This window comes from Excalfactoria chinensis, chromosome 3 (genome assembly GCF_039878825.1).
Source record: "Excalfactoria chinensis isolate bCotChi1 chromosome 3, bCotChi1.hap2, whole genome shotgun sequence".
NCBI lineage: Eukaryota > Metazoa > Chordata > Aves > Galliformes > Phasianidae > Excalfactoria > Excalfactoria chinensis.
Window position 1 is genome coordinate 49,144,812 of NC_092827.1, and position 14,829 is coordinate 49,159,640.

At 39.4% G+C, this 14,829-nt stretch overlaps 1 protein-coding gene across 7 annotated transcripts in view; it reads right to left on the minus strand.

Moving 5' to 3' along the window:
- The window catches only part of ECHDC1 (ethylmalonyl-CoA decarboxylase 1), a 36,118-nt gene extending 21,926 nt beyond the window's left edge, over positions 1-14,192 (minus strand). Inside the window, exons 1-5 of one of the 7 annotated variants that reach the window (XM_072332581.1) lie at positions 13,934-14,192; positions 12,197-12,266; positions 6,857-6,901; positions 6,039-6,271; positions 1,150-1,292 (exon numbers count right to left, since the gene is read on the minus strand). In XM_072332581.1, coding sequence (XP_072188682.1) covers positions 1,150-1,292; positions 6,039-6,258 — 363 coding nt within the window. In that variant the 5' untranslated portion in view covers positions 6,259-6,271; positions 6,857-6,901; positions 12,197-12,266; positions 13,934-14,192. Of the gene's footprint in view, positions 1-1,149; positions 1,293-6,038; positions 6,272-6,856; positions 6,917-12,196; positions 12,323-13,933 lie in introns of those variants that run through there. The other 6 variants (XM_072332578.1, XM_072332582.1, XM_072332577.1 and 3 more) reach the window with 6 other exon arrangements.
- Between the last annotated feature and the right edge of the window lie 637 nt (positions 14,193-14,829).

The following is a 14,829-nucleotide window of genomic DNA, read 5'->3' on the forward strand; positions in this document are numbered from 1 at the left end:
CCATGCTTGGTGGCCTCCTTTTCTGCTTCTACAATGCTAAAAAAAAACAAACAAAAAACTCAGATTAAAAAAGATCAATAATAAAAAAAAATCACCAATATATTTCTATTTAAAAAATGACTAGTTCTAATAAACATAGGAAATAAAAATTCCTCAAAAAATGTATTTATAAGGGGGGGTCGCCCCATAAATTACACCTCTCAGGGTGTTCCGCATGTGAAACAAAGTCTACTGTACCTTTTGAAAGCTGGAGCATCCTATTTATGTTACCAGGCCAGAAATACTTCAGACACGGCTTTTTTATAATGCTTAATTTCATCAACAGAAGCAATTTTTGAAGAAAAATACTAGGTAAATTATTTTTTTACTAAACCATTTGATAATAACTAATTTGTATGATCAAATCCTGTAACTGGAAATGGGCACAGAAAAGCCCCAGCCGATCAGTTACCACAATTTCAAATCAGGATGTGAGAGTATCACAGAAAGGCCCACTTTCCTTGCTGCTAATGAAGTCAAAAATTGCCAATAAACATATATGAGCCCATAAAAAAAAAAAAAAAAGCACATGTGAAAGTAGTCAAGATAAGGTGGAATGAGTGAAAGCCTGCCATCCAACCCTTACCTCTTCAACCCCCAACTTACTCGCAGCTCCTCTAACTGGACACAATCAATGCTAAGGCTCAACTGGATGAGAATCTCTACTTTCTTTTTACCCAGGCCCAGACACTCTGCTGACAAAATCGAAATTTTCTTGTAATAGCAGCCATGCTACTCAAACTTGTTTTCAGCCTGAGAATATATGAGAAATGACTCGCTGCTTTTTTGAAGGTGAAACTCCTGAAGGACACTTTTTTATGTGTCAGTTTACCATGCCATGTTCTGACAAACTGAAAAGACTTTTTTGTTTTTTTTTTTAAAAAAAAGGCTAAGAAGATTTTAATACAGAAATTCAGGGTTATGAATTGATTACTGTATTACTTAAGTTGTAGATTAAAGAGACCACGAGTATTTTTTCAACCATTAAAAGCTCCATCCTGTGACTTGTATGTACTATTGCAGCACAACCACAGTGAAACATCTCCATTAGAAAGGGATCTCAAAACTAGAAAGCTCTTTTTTCTCCCAAGTCTTCCTACTACTACTTGCCTGGGAATTGGATATTGCTTTGACAGCATTCAAATCAGATCCTGAACAAAAAGTGTTTCCTGCACCACAGATGATAAGGCCTTTGCCATCCTTCCAGTCTTCCAATTCAGTTACTCTCTCCTGGAGTTCCAGCATCATAGTGCCTGTTACAAGAGGGGAAAATCAACACTTTTTAAACAAAATGATTATGACCAGCGCATTTCACATTATATTTTTCAATATCTACATACAAGAAAGACTTAAACACAAAGGAAAGCATCATTTTAAATTCCTGTCTCCCCTCACACAAACACTGACTATTTTTACCTATCAATGCAGTTGGAATTCTGAAGACTATTCTGCAATCTGCATTACTCTCATCAAAGCAAAGCAAAGAAGTGCAAGGAAGTAAACACAAATTGTACTTCATTTATTGTTGTTTGTAATTGCATGAATTCAGGACATCTGAACTCATGTATGTCTATTTGGACCAGCTCTTCATTCTAGCACCACTGCTATTTCACTATACACATTCAGTTGCAAATATTTTCAAAAGTATATTAAAAAAAAGGCTGAAGAGCAAACTATCTTGAAGATTAATGACAAGCATCCATCCAAAAATAATAAGATTTGAAACTAGAAGCAAATTATGACTTTTAAAAGAACAGTTTTAAAAGATCTTTCTAGGACTTCTTTTATGCCTTCTGTGGTACCTGCCTAGGAAAGCTCTCTTTGGAAATTATACCTGAGCTTCAAAAGTAGGGATTGAATAGTATCAGCTCTTTACTTCTAGCTTAAACATAACACTCTCATATATTAGTTTAAGAACTTTCTCACACTACGGACTGCTATAACTATGCTAATCTCCAGTGTTATGAAACAGACTTCTTTGGATTACTTAATTTCTACTCTAAAGAAATTGAGAAAAACGATGAAAGGTGGAAAATTGTCAGTGCTATGAGACAGTTTGTTAATTCTCACATCTGAAGTGCAGAACTGAGAAGTTTGAAGAACCATTAAGAGATTTCACCACTAGCTGCTCAGGATGTAGTGTTGTTTGTTCAGTGAAAACACTCAGTTTTTACGCACTACTCAAAGCAGCTGCCTGAACTTGCATTGGCAGGCTCTACTTCCAAAAACTTTTGGCCACACCTACAGTCTTCATGAACTATATATAGAATTTGATCAATTACTGCATCAGTCCATGTATGTGATTCTTTTCATCTTCTCCTGCATAACACTGAAGTGTGAATTAATATTTGACATCCAAAAGAATTCATTATCCAGCAAGAAAGCTCTCTCTTCCAGTTACAGATCTCTGTTTTTAATCTGCTTCACACTAACATATGATTAAAACCTGTTCAATTGTTGCTAACTGACCAACTACTGAGGACAACTTTCCCAATCTCTATCACACAGGTAATTACGTTATTACTCCCTCACCAGCTTTCCCATCCATAACCCAAAAGGGTTTTCATCTACAGGCCACAATCCTTCCTGACATAGATTTCTATACTTGTGTTTCTAGAGCTAGTCCTAGACAGCAAAGGCAAAATATTTACAGAAATTAATTTCAAAAAACAGACTACATACATACATACAGACTGATGATACTCTGAGCACCACTCTCCTTAGACAAAGATCTGATGCCTCAGATTAATATCTCAAGTAATCTTTTCTTTTCTTCTACAACTCTTGGGTTGTTTGTTTTTTTTTACCCAATGCCTGCATGTACTGATCTTTTCTTGTCCTAAAATGGCCTGATAGCATTTATCCTGATGTGGAAGATTCTTTCTTCCTGACTGTTTTCCTTGCAGCTCCTTACAAAGGAAGCAAGTCAGCACCAGGTCAAGAATGAATAATACCCTGTAAAGGACCCCCACCTTAGTCTTGCTACTTTTTGAAAACATTCCTGAGGAAGTCAAGAACTAAGTGGTCATTAAATATTCTTTAAATAGGTGTGTATCAACTCCTTAGATTTATCTTTTTGCACATAATTCAAGCTTTCTTATAATAAATTTATTTTGACTATAAAATCTTTGCCAAAGTCAAGATACAGCACAATCACTGTGGTGCTCTTAATAATCGGAGCAGTAAGCTACTGAGTCTTTCCACAGAGTATTATGAATCAAATATCTAGTTTTTCAGTTAACACTGAAAAATTAAATACACGAATAAAGAACTGTATCAGGCAGTTGCATGCAATAGCAGGGGAGACTAGAGACAAAGGTCAGCAACTGCTTCCCCTCCAGGGAGATGACCTCTTCCATTACTATGTACACTGACAATTACTGTTGTTTCTATTATTTCACCAACAGACATTGCCCGGTTTATCTGATTCAATGGTGAGGACGATACCAAAGAAAATCCTCGTTCTGCCAGTCTTAGTCCTTCATTATGCGATAATATTAAGTTCATCCTCCTCACAGCACTAAATCTACTTGTAATAAATCACTTGTTTGTATTTTAATCATAATCTAACAATAACTACTTTGGATTTATTTTCTAGAATTGACTTCATCACCGTTATTATCTAGTTCATGCAGGCTAGCTTCCTCCTTTCTTCAATAAAGTTCAACTTGAGTTCAGAAAGAAGTTGGGCTGCTAAAATTGGTTCCACTAGTCTTGAACTGACATTATTAACACTTGTTTCCAAAGAAACCATTTCAAACAGGTAGCTATCAGATTCCAATTAAGAAGAGAAAAAAGGCATAACAACCTCCACACCGCCCATTAGCAATTTGCCAATAATTCTGTTCTATTTTCAGTTTGATGTGTTGCTCAAGCTTAGAATAAATATAATTCCCCTTTGAGATAAAAAGCTGCTGTGTAAAACAAATGACTGGCAAATAGAATTTCTCTCAATAGTTTAACGATGTTTTGCATCTTTCTAAAGGAAGTATGCATGTATCATAAATTCACATCTTCCACTTTAAAGAAGCTCTGAAACGCAACATCAACAATATTTTATTTAGGTAGTGTACTTTACAGGCTCTGGCAAATGAAGACAGCCAGGTCTTATTGGGGTAGTTTAAGGTTTGCTCATCCTATTCCTTTTCATACTTCTCCTGAAGGGTATTACTCAATACACAGCAAACAGAAAATGATAAATTGCTTACTAGTTCCTCAGTATCTACAGCTAACAGACAATAATGTTAAAATGAAATGAAGAGCAATGTACATTAATATGCTATATCATCACTCGCAGTGTCCAAGGGGCCAGAATGACTTTGCTTCTGCACTCCTTGCTGTAACAGCAAAAATCTCTAGCAGAGGCACACAGTAGAAAGAAGCAGTAATTTCCTAAACCACCAGTGTAAGATCTCCCAGAGCAAATTTCCACAAGAGCAAAATGAAATACTGCTCTATACAAGGTTCTACATACTATGATAAAACAGTAATGCCTAGTCCCAGGCTCTTTTTCTAATCTGGATTCACAACAAAAACACAACTATTTACTTCCTCCTCTGTTTTTAAAGCTCCTCGTTCACTACTAGAACATATAAGCTATTGGTGTATACTAATAATTTATTTTCAAAGTAATCACATGAAGAGAGATTACATTACAGAGCACTAACTGAGCAACAAAATATCAGCTAATTTTGGCTGTCTGACTTGAGATGTGTGATGTGATTTTAGAACATTAACATTATATAGCATCCACCATAGTCAAAACATAGCTACCAGTGGCTTAAATAGCAGTTGTGACTGATTAACACTTCTACAAATCAGTTCCGAGACTCTCACGTCAAACAAGCAGAAAACAAAGAACACAGTTTTAAATTTAGTCTAAGCAACTTGTCCTATATCACACCTGATCTCCATAGCAGACTGGGATTTTTCTGTCTTTTCTCTATTACCACTTATTTCTCATGCTCCTTTCAACTACCACAACAAGTAAGCTACGAACACACAGCCCACAGTCTGTACCTTGCACAGATCTATTTTAAGTCTAAAATAAGGAAAAAAAAACAACCTGTAGAAAAAGAGCAAACAGTATAATTGTGATTGTATAATAACACGCATGGTGACAGGGAGTTATTCAAAAGGATAATCTCTGTGCTAGTTCTTTTAGCTGCATCTTCTCAAGTCAGACAATGATTTTATAGAAGAGCTTTTAAGAAGAAACAAAAGAATAACTGCAGAGATATCTAGGCGAATTACCACAGATTCTGCTGTTTTGTCAGGTTTTATTCCTTTCAGCTAACAATCATCACTAGAAGGAGCAGATTGACATTCACCATGTAAACAGCTCTGCACTTTGCTGGTGGGTTGCAAACTTATTTGCTGACAGCAAAGAAACAGAACTGGGCAAGAAAAAAAAAAAAAGAAAAAAAAAGAATTAACAAGATGACACCAATAGTTTTGATAGCTAAGTTTTATCTAGTGTAAAAGCATATGCTTAAGAAGTCTCCCCATCTTCAGCAGCTGAGAATATGCAACTCATCTGATCTTTCATTAACAATTCATTAGTATTTTAGATGCAAGACAAAGACCTAACTGCAGAAGCCTAAATTAGAGATAAGATTTTAGGTGAAAAACAGTACAAACTTGTAGATGTGTTTGTAGATGATATAGAAAGAACATCATATCTTCCCTTCTCTGTAAAAATACCTTATGTTTCCAAAGCACTAGAGGCAAAATGAAATGAGAAATAAGAAAGAGCACAGCAGCAGAATCATCTCCACTGCAAAAAAGAGAGGCAGGTTCTGCAAGACATTTCTTGCATCATTGCAAACTTCTCGTATTTATGATGTACAGGGCAAAGCTACCACACGGAACAGTGGACATTTACTACACCTCTGGTTAAAAATCAAACATTTCTTCTTTTAACTAAAGAATGCTAAGACACGGCTTTTCACTTTGTTTTTTGCGACAAACCACCAGCATCCTCATCAATTAATTAATACCTGTGAAGGCATTCATTAGCCGGGAGTTGTTCAAGGTAAGTATTCCAATGCCACTGTGTTCTTTGGAAAGATTGATGGATCCACCAGCAAACTGCTGAAGTTTCTTCTTTATCAATTCTTCGTCATAGTCATGAGCACCATTATACAGTGATGCCCTTCTCTGCTGTAGTATCCTTCCCTTTGTAGTCAGAAATAAGTTTTTCCATTGGAAAACTGCCATTTCTGGAAAGAAACTAAAAAAAAAAACAACAAACAAACAATTTTCCTTTGAGATCCAGTTTAGTCCTCTGACAGAAAGAGGCACAGCAGAAACTAACATCAAGGTGATGTCACACAGAGTCTAAAAAACTTACATTTTACTTGCTTCCTACACAGCTACATAACGTTGGTAGTCTGTATCTACCAGTACATCCATGGCACATTCCTCCATTATCTCCACTCTAGTAAGTAACCACACAGAATCAAAGAATTGCTCAGGTTGGAAAAGACCTTAAAGATCATCTAGTCCAACCACAACCTAACCATCCTACCCTAACTAATAACCCTCCACTAAATCATGTCCCTGAGCACCACATCCAAACAGTTTTTAAACACATCCAGGGATAGTGACTCAACGACCCTCCTGGGGAGCCTATTCCAGCGCTTAACAACCTTTCCTGTAAAGAAGTGTTTCCTGATATCCAACCAAAACCTCCCCTGGTGCAACCTGAGGCCATTTCTCCTTGCCCTGTCACCAGTGAGAAGAGACCAACTATTATTGTGGAGGACAGTGTAAAAGGCTTTACTGAAGTCCAGGTAGACCACATTGACAGCCTCACCTTCATCCACTAAGCAGGTCACCTCGTCACAGAACAAAGTCAGGTCTGCCAAACAGGATCCACCAATCATGAACACACAGACAAGAAAATAAAAAGGATGTCATAAAGCATTATTCTTGTGTTTGATTCTCCTTTATTCACTTGGAAAGCATCCTAATGGAAAAAGTGATATACAAGCAATTTGAAAGAAGTTGGGTAAATTGTAAACTGAAAAGTTGGTCTGAAAAAGAAAGCGTGCTCTTAGAAGCCACTCAGAGTAGGAAGTAAAAGAACCTTCACAGGACACACAAAAAGGTTTGCTGTATTGCTAGACGAGCCCTGTCTTTACCTCTGGTCCCTTTTTGATTCATATAACTGTTCACAAAACATGGTGCATGCTCAATTTTTGGAGAGCTGTGAAAAGACCACCTCTGACTGTTAGTCATATTTGGCATAAACAAGATTCTTCTGGAACTGGCAAGCAGCCCCTGTGAATTCTAAGGTGAACCAAAGCAAAAATAGAGACGGAATTTCAGGAAAGATATACTCTGTGTTGTGCCCAGGTCACCTCACAGCTAATAATAGTCTGAAATTGTTGAGAACATTATTATATACATGTACAAGCACATACATGTTAAATACACACATTTAATTTAGTATTTTAGAATGAAAGAATTAAATAATCCAGTTAGATGCACAACTAGCTTGTATCACTGGATAATAAAGTGAGAAAATGCTTCTGTTAGGGCAAATGTAATCCCCACCTGAACAGAGCAGGAATCTGCACACAGCCACATAACAGGATGCAGAACAGCATACATTATACAGGGGGGAAATTCTTTGAGCCACCTATGCCAACAGATTCATACTGGTTCTGCTACATTGCTGTCTCACAAATACACTGGTAAGGCGTATACAAAGCTATATATTATAACATCATATACATGGGAGCAGGTAAAGGAATCACTGTTTAACATCTGATAAGACTCTCTGAAGTCTCATCCAAGCTCCTTATGAAATTCAAGGTTTTAATTTGTTGTGATCAACTTCTGCATACTCATGTACAAGCTAATAAAGCTAATTAAAATGTAACAAAGATAAAATCGGATTGAATACAAGATGAGTTACTCCACAATTAACCTCAACCTCCTGCTCTGTATCTACACACATCCTAATATCTGCAACACTTCAGCCATCATTTCACAGCTTCTAAAATCATTTCTCTAAAATTCTTATTTGAGAGTGAAAACAGGATACCAAAGCCAATTTCTTAGCCACATTCTTCTTTTTATGTTCTGGTTCTCAGGAGAGAAACAACCTTCCATGTTCTCACTTATTTCACATAACAAGGTGCCAGAACAGTAAATAAATAAATAAATCAAGCACGTAAGGGAATAATGTGACAAGCTCCATTAATTCACTCAGCTTTGATTTATGGCAGTCCACATAAAGCACTGAAAATAAAGTGTTGCTCTAAGACTTCCATCTTCAACATACGCATTCATGCAGTAAGACTCCCACCCAGCCACTAGTTTTTACACCAGAGAGAACAAACACTAAGAACACGGATGGGCGCAGGCTCCTGATGGAAACTAGTTTGTACTAGGCTGAACTCAACACATTAGTTTCCAATTTCCAATTTTAATGAATACAAATCTTCCCCAATCCTTCACAGAGGAAAGACTAGATTTAATTATTTGGGAAACCACAATGATCGGCTTCAAACAACAACAAAAATAGAACAAAAAAATTAAGAAGGTGGAAAAAGCCTGCACTTAACCCTGGCAATTTATAATTGTTTGATCACTTCTATACTACCTAGACTTTACACATCCAAGAAATTAGAAAGCAAAGCAGACTTAAGATATGGAAATTTTATTCCACCAAAAAAATAGCAAGTCTGTCATTTTAAACTGTGCGGTTATATGCATTAACAGCTCCTTAATATTATCACTATGGTAATAAAGAGCATCAGCAAGGGCTGGATTAAAAAACAAATTGGACATTACTGCATGCTTATCATGACTCACGATTAATGACTCATGCAAGGTATTATCACTGAATTCCTCTTTTTAAATCCATTTCTTACAGCACTGGGCAGTACCCACTACTTTTCTAATAAATACAGGATTATTTTAACAACTCAGTCTGAGAAAGCTAATCGCTCAGGAAAAGCATCACATTTTAGCTTCAGTGCTCTCAAACTAAAGGAATTTCTGCTGATCTCTGATAAACAACATTCAAAATTTCACTAAGTAGGGACCATTTGTAATCAACAACGTGACTCAAATGGACTTTTTGTAGTGCAAATGAAGGAGCGCAAGGGTAAATTGTACTAACAAGCACAATGCCACAGAACAAAACAACATACATTTACTATACTAAAATTGTCAGTTTAATATAATTGTCTATCTAGATACACTTACAGAAATGAAGTCTTCGCCTAATTTTAGGAAGTCAGGCATGCTATATCCATTAACATCTGCAGCACACACAATTTATGTGTGATTTTACAAGGATCAACCTTCTGACAACACAGTACACTATGGACAATTACCAACTTTCTGTTTGTAAAAACTACTAGAGTATTAACATATCAATGATAACAATGAACAGACAAGCCACCAGGATGGATAACAAGAGTTACACATTCCACAACCTGCAGCTGCATTAGTAACTGGTTGTTGCATCTGTCACATAAAGCAACAGTTTAAATCCCAGATAGTACTTAAATGACTTTTAATACACTTAACCATGGACTGGAAGATCATGGATTATTACAAACACATTGCTGAAACTCAAAATTCAGTATCATAGAAATGATATACAATGTAAAGAAGTTATACATACTTATACAGACACGCATTTTCTATTTTATGTGCAAGAATTTATAACATATATATATAAATATCATATATATCAGAGGCTTTCTGAAAACCTCCAGTAAATGCTTAGTTAAAATTCAGCTCTCATGATGTTAATAAAAAATATTACCATAAATAAATCATATACATTCCCTAATTGAGCAGATTCGCTGAGAAAATAATGAGCCCCAACACTCAAGCAAGTATTTTTGTCCTTGAAAGTATCACTGTTCTATCCTAAAAGCCAGTTTTTCTCTAAGAACACACTATCTCAAATAGCAACCTCAGTCAGCGCTGCAATTTCCAGAGAGTATGAATTTGGCTGGCCAGAGTAGTGGGTAGGGGATATACCTAACAAACTCTCAGATGAACAGAACAACTTCATCAGTGACCTGAGTGAAGAGACAGAATGCACCCTCATTAAGTTTGCTGAGGATACGAAACTGGAAGGAGTAGCTGATAGACTAGAAGACTGTGTTGCTGTTCAGCAAGACCTGGACAGACTGGAGGGATGGGTGGAAAAAAAAAAAAAATATATATATATATATGAGGTTCAGCAGGGGGAAGTGCAGAGTCCTACATCTGGGGAGGAACAACTATATGCATCAGTACAGGTTAGGGGCTGACCTGCTGGAAAGGAGCTCTTCAGAGAAGGATCTGGGTGTCCTAGTGGACAACAGATGGCCATGAGCCAGTAGTGTGCCCTTGTGGCCATGAAGCCAATGGTTTCCTGGAGTGCATTAAAAAGAGTGTGGCCAGATGGCTGAGGGAGGTGATCCTCTCCCTCTTTTCTGCCCTGGTGAGGCCACATCTGGAGCACTGTGTCCAGTTCTGGGCTCCCCAGTTCTAGACAGTGAACTTCAGAGAGTCCAGCTGAGGGCCACAAAGATGATGAGTAGCCTGGAGCACTTACGAGGAGAGGCTCAGAGACCTGGGATTGTTCAGCCTGGAGAGAAGGCTGAGAGGGAACCCTATCAACACTTATAAAAATCAAAAGGGTGGGAGTTACTTGGATGGGGCCAGGCTCTTTTTGGTGGTGCCCAGCAACAAAATAAGGGGCAATGGGCACAAACTGGAACACAGGAAGAATACAAGGAATAACTTTCCTATGATGGTGACAGAGAAGCTGTGGAGTGTCATTCTCTGGAGATATTCGCCTTAACGATTTCTTAGGTAACCTGCTGTAGAGAACCTGCTTTAAAAGGGTTGGACCAGATGACTTCTGGAGGTCCCTTCCAACCCCTACAATCCTGTGAACTAAGACAAACCAGAGACCTGGATGTTGGGAGCCCAGGTGAGAACTTAAGCTGCATGCATCATAGAGCAGCTACACAAAAATAATAGGCACGTTAAAAAATGAAGCAGGGGAAACTCCAACTCAAAAACAGTGCCTGAATTACCGACACAAATCAGAAAAAAAGAAAATGGGATGAAAGTTTGCAGGGATGTGTTTTCACCATGCAGAGCTCACCAGGCACCTGTGGGAGACCAGAGGAATAAAGATGCCCATTCTTGGGGGCAGGAGATGATGGGTGTGAAGAACAGATACAGACCTACGTGTCACCTGCAAAAAGACATCAGCTGAATATTTTGTCTTGGATAAAGGTATCCTGAGATATAATATAGCAGAAAAGAAAGGAATATAATGTACAAAATCCACAAAAGAAATCTAGAGAGAAAGAAAATATTTAAACAGCATAACAAAAGAGCTTATAAAGGCACTTATGCAACACTACCAAACACTTAAAAGGCAGTTCAAGACACACAGAACTCAACAAGACCTCCAACAGTTGTAATTTCAGTAACAAGCACAGAAATGCAAAAAAGGGGCATAGAGAAAGAGACAGAGAGGTAAACTGAAGATGATTGTGAGATGACTCATGGCTCAATGTGCGCATGCGTCACCAGATAGCGTGGAAGGTATCTGTACCAGGGTACAGTGAGCGTGACTGCTGGATGCTTCACCAGCTTCTCATAGGGACTGGCTAACAAAAGAAAACAAGTGGTGACCCAGCGCTGAGGACCAGCACAACGGCCTCTACAGCATGAAAGCAGACAAAAGAGGAGAGTGAAGGAAAAATATAATCAAAGCATGACAATAGTTCACATGTACAAAAAGAGTGATAATCATAAACATCAACTGACTGAAATCAAGGATAGTGGTTGGTGAGTGTTTTGGGGAAAACAAAAGGTAAATAACCAGTGCTGAATAGAGGAACAGAATTGAGAAACTGCAAGATTCAAGAGGGCCAGAACAGATGAAAATCAAAACAAGGGCACGGGCCTGACAGTGAAAAGAAGTCAGAGAACGCTGGCTTTAGATGCAAGGAGGTAAAGGTGGGATGTATCAGCCCAGCACTGTCTGAACAGACCACTGCTCCCACTGTTATCACAACTCCTCACCTGAAGGTTACTGATTCCCTGTCTACCTCATCTGAACATACACTATGCTTCTTTCCTTCAGCAATGCATGGTCAGGTTTACTTGAGCACCTTACCTGACAGGTTCTTCCCATTATCAGCTGAGGCAAGCTGAAGACAGTAACCTCTCCAGCTGGCTTAATTCTCCTGGGAGAAAGCAGCAAGCAGATCTTGAGCAGGTTATGGAAGCAGCAGCATAAATCCTACCAACAAAACATAACATACAAACAGAAAAAAATCTTGGGATATTCTACATCCCCAAGAAGAGAAAAGTACCTCATTATGACATTTCTAGACAAAGTGGGAACTCTTACTAAAGCCAACAGCAGCTACTGAAGTCTCATACCCTCCTCAAGGCATTCTAGCTCTCATTGTCTTTGGTACCTACATGCTAGACAAATTAGGCAGGTTCAAAAATCCCTTCAGTTCAGTGTGAAGATCCTTAAGGAGCTTTGTAATTCCTCTAAGATTGTGCTTCAGAAATAGCCTATAAAAGATGGGCTTTTTTAGCCATTATATTATCACTGAGAAAAGAACAATGGATTCAGGTCTCCCAGTTCCCCCATGTCAGCCACAAAAACAACGTGTACCTTTCCAGAAGCTGAGAGAACAAGTGAGATGTCCAAACTAACTGAAGCTGCTTCAAATCATGTACACAAAATACATTTTGGAAAAAGCCTTTTAACATCACAAGTTAAATTGCCTATGGTTTCAGTTCTGGCCTGGCTTATCCCTTATGCCTCTTTTCTTTTACACGATCTCTTACTGTTCTCTCTTTCTGCTTCTTGATCCCCTTGTTTTTCCTCTGTTACTGAACAGCTCAATTTTAGGGACAACAAGTTGTTGTGAGTTTCAAGTTATTTGTTCTCTGCGCAGTATTATATTTTTAATGGTCCCTGCAGGCTAAGGTTTAGACTTGAACTGTCCCTCCATTCCTAAGCAATTATATTCTCTTTTAATCAGGTTTCAATTACTTTTAAGATTTAGTAAACCAATCACATCTATCCGAGGTTCAGTGAAAAATAATGGCCTTCAAGGATACGAAACAGCTAATAAAAGAATCCCTTCCACAAATACATGGTATTACACATATAGCATTTCAGTCTGATCACAGGTTAAGACTAAATTTCACAGTAAAGAGTGAGAGCAAGAACCCCTCTCCTTCTGTGAAAAGCATACAGACACTATATTTCTAATCTCTGGAGGCAAAGGGGTTCTATTTGCCTCCATTAACAAAGAACCCCGTGTAGCACTGCCAGAACACAGATTTCAAGTTCACACAAAGCTCAAAGTCCACCAGTGAGCTTTGGACACCGCTAGATGAACAGACGCAGTGCTCCACAGGCATAGAAACTACCACAAGCAGGTTTTCAGTCACCATACTCTAAACCATTGAAAGCATGAAGGTGAATTAATTCTAGCTGCAAATCACGGCAGCGCTTCAGCTGATCAAAGCAAGCAATTCTGGCGCGGGTATGTTTTTCTTCCTATAAAACCAACAGCGAAGGGAGGAAAGGAAGCCCTGCACCCCAGTGCCGTGCTGAGCAGTGCCGGATGGGGCCTGAGCAAGCGGCGGGACCCCAACCCTAACCAGCGCAGACTTCAGGCAGAGATGCCGTCTGCCGCTCGGACCGGCCCACTAACGAGAAGCGCTCCCGGCCTGCGCCCATGTTCTTTCCGCCCGGCCCGCCGCCGGGCTGCGGCGCCGCTGGGAGCTGCTCCTCCCTCACGGCCGGCCTCAGCAGCCGCCCCGAACCCGGCACCTGCTCGCCCCACAACCGCGCAGTGCTGCCCGAGAAGAGACGGGCACTGACCTGCCCTCGGTACGGCCCGGCCGCACTACGCCCTTCCCTCTGCCGGACGGGCGAGCGGGCGGTGCGGCGGGGAAAGTGGCCCCTCCGGGAACCGGCGCCGCGCCCTTGGAGCCCGCACAGCGGAACCAAGGGCTGCTGGGCCGCGGTGCACTTCAGGGCAGCCCCAGGGGGAGATAATGGCGGCTGACGAACGCTAGGCAGGGCAAGTTGTGTGCTAGTCGCTGGGTGACCCCGCTGAAGGATGGCCCCGGCTCGACGGAGTCAGCCCACAGAGCTCCGACCGCACTGTAATATTAGAGGGAAGCGCAGTGAGCTCCCCTCCTGAGGGAAGCAGACCCAGGAACGTAAATGCGGGTTCTAACGCAGATCGGGTGCATTCAAAGCGATATGTGGATACCAGCAGGCCTTTATTATTAATATACGTGTGTGAGATGAGTCACTTACTAGTAGCATGGATGAAAAAAAAAAAAAAAAACGCTTGGAAATGCTTCTCTGCCTTTATTAAAGCTGTTTTTCAACCTATCTGTCAATACAAATGTCCAATAGTTGGTCTAGTTGATTAGATACTGTGATTAAACATGCAAAGTATTTCAATTAGACATACATTTAGAAGAAACAAAATCTTTGCGCTCTGAACAGATGCTTTTAATTTTCCATTGTTAAGAGAATCCCGAAGGAATATGAAATATTCCAGTCCGGAGTGGCAGTATCTTCATACAGCAGAGGGATTCATTTCCTTGTTACGGCATTCCCAGTACACAAATACTGCTCTAGGCGAGCTTGCCTCTTCATTCAGTGTAAAGATTTTTTCCCCTCCTATTCGTGGAGGGGATATTTTTCCAGCAGGATTCGGTCCTGCATTTCTTTTTTATAATCCTTAGTCCCAGATTAGACAT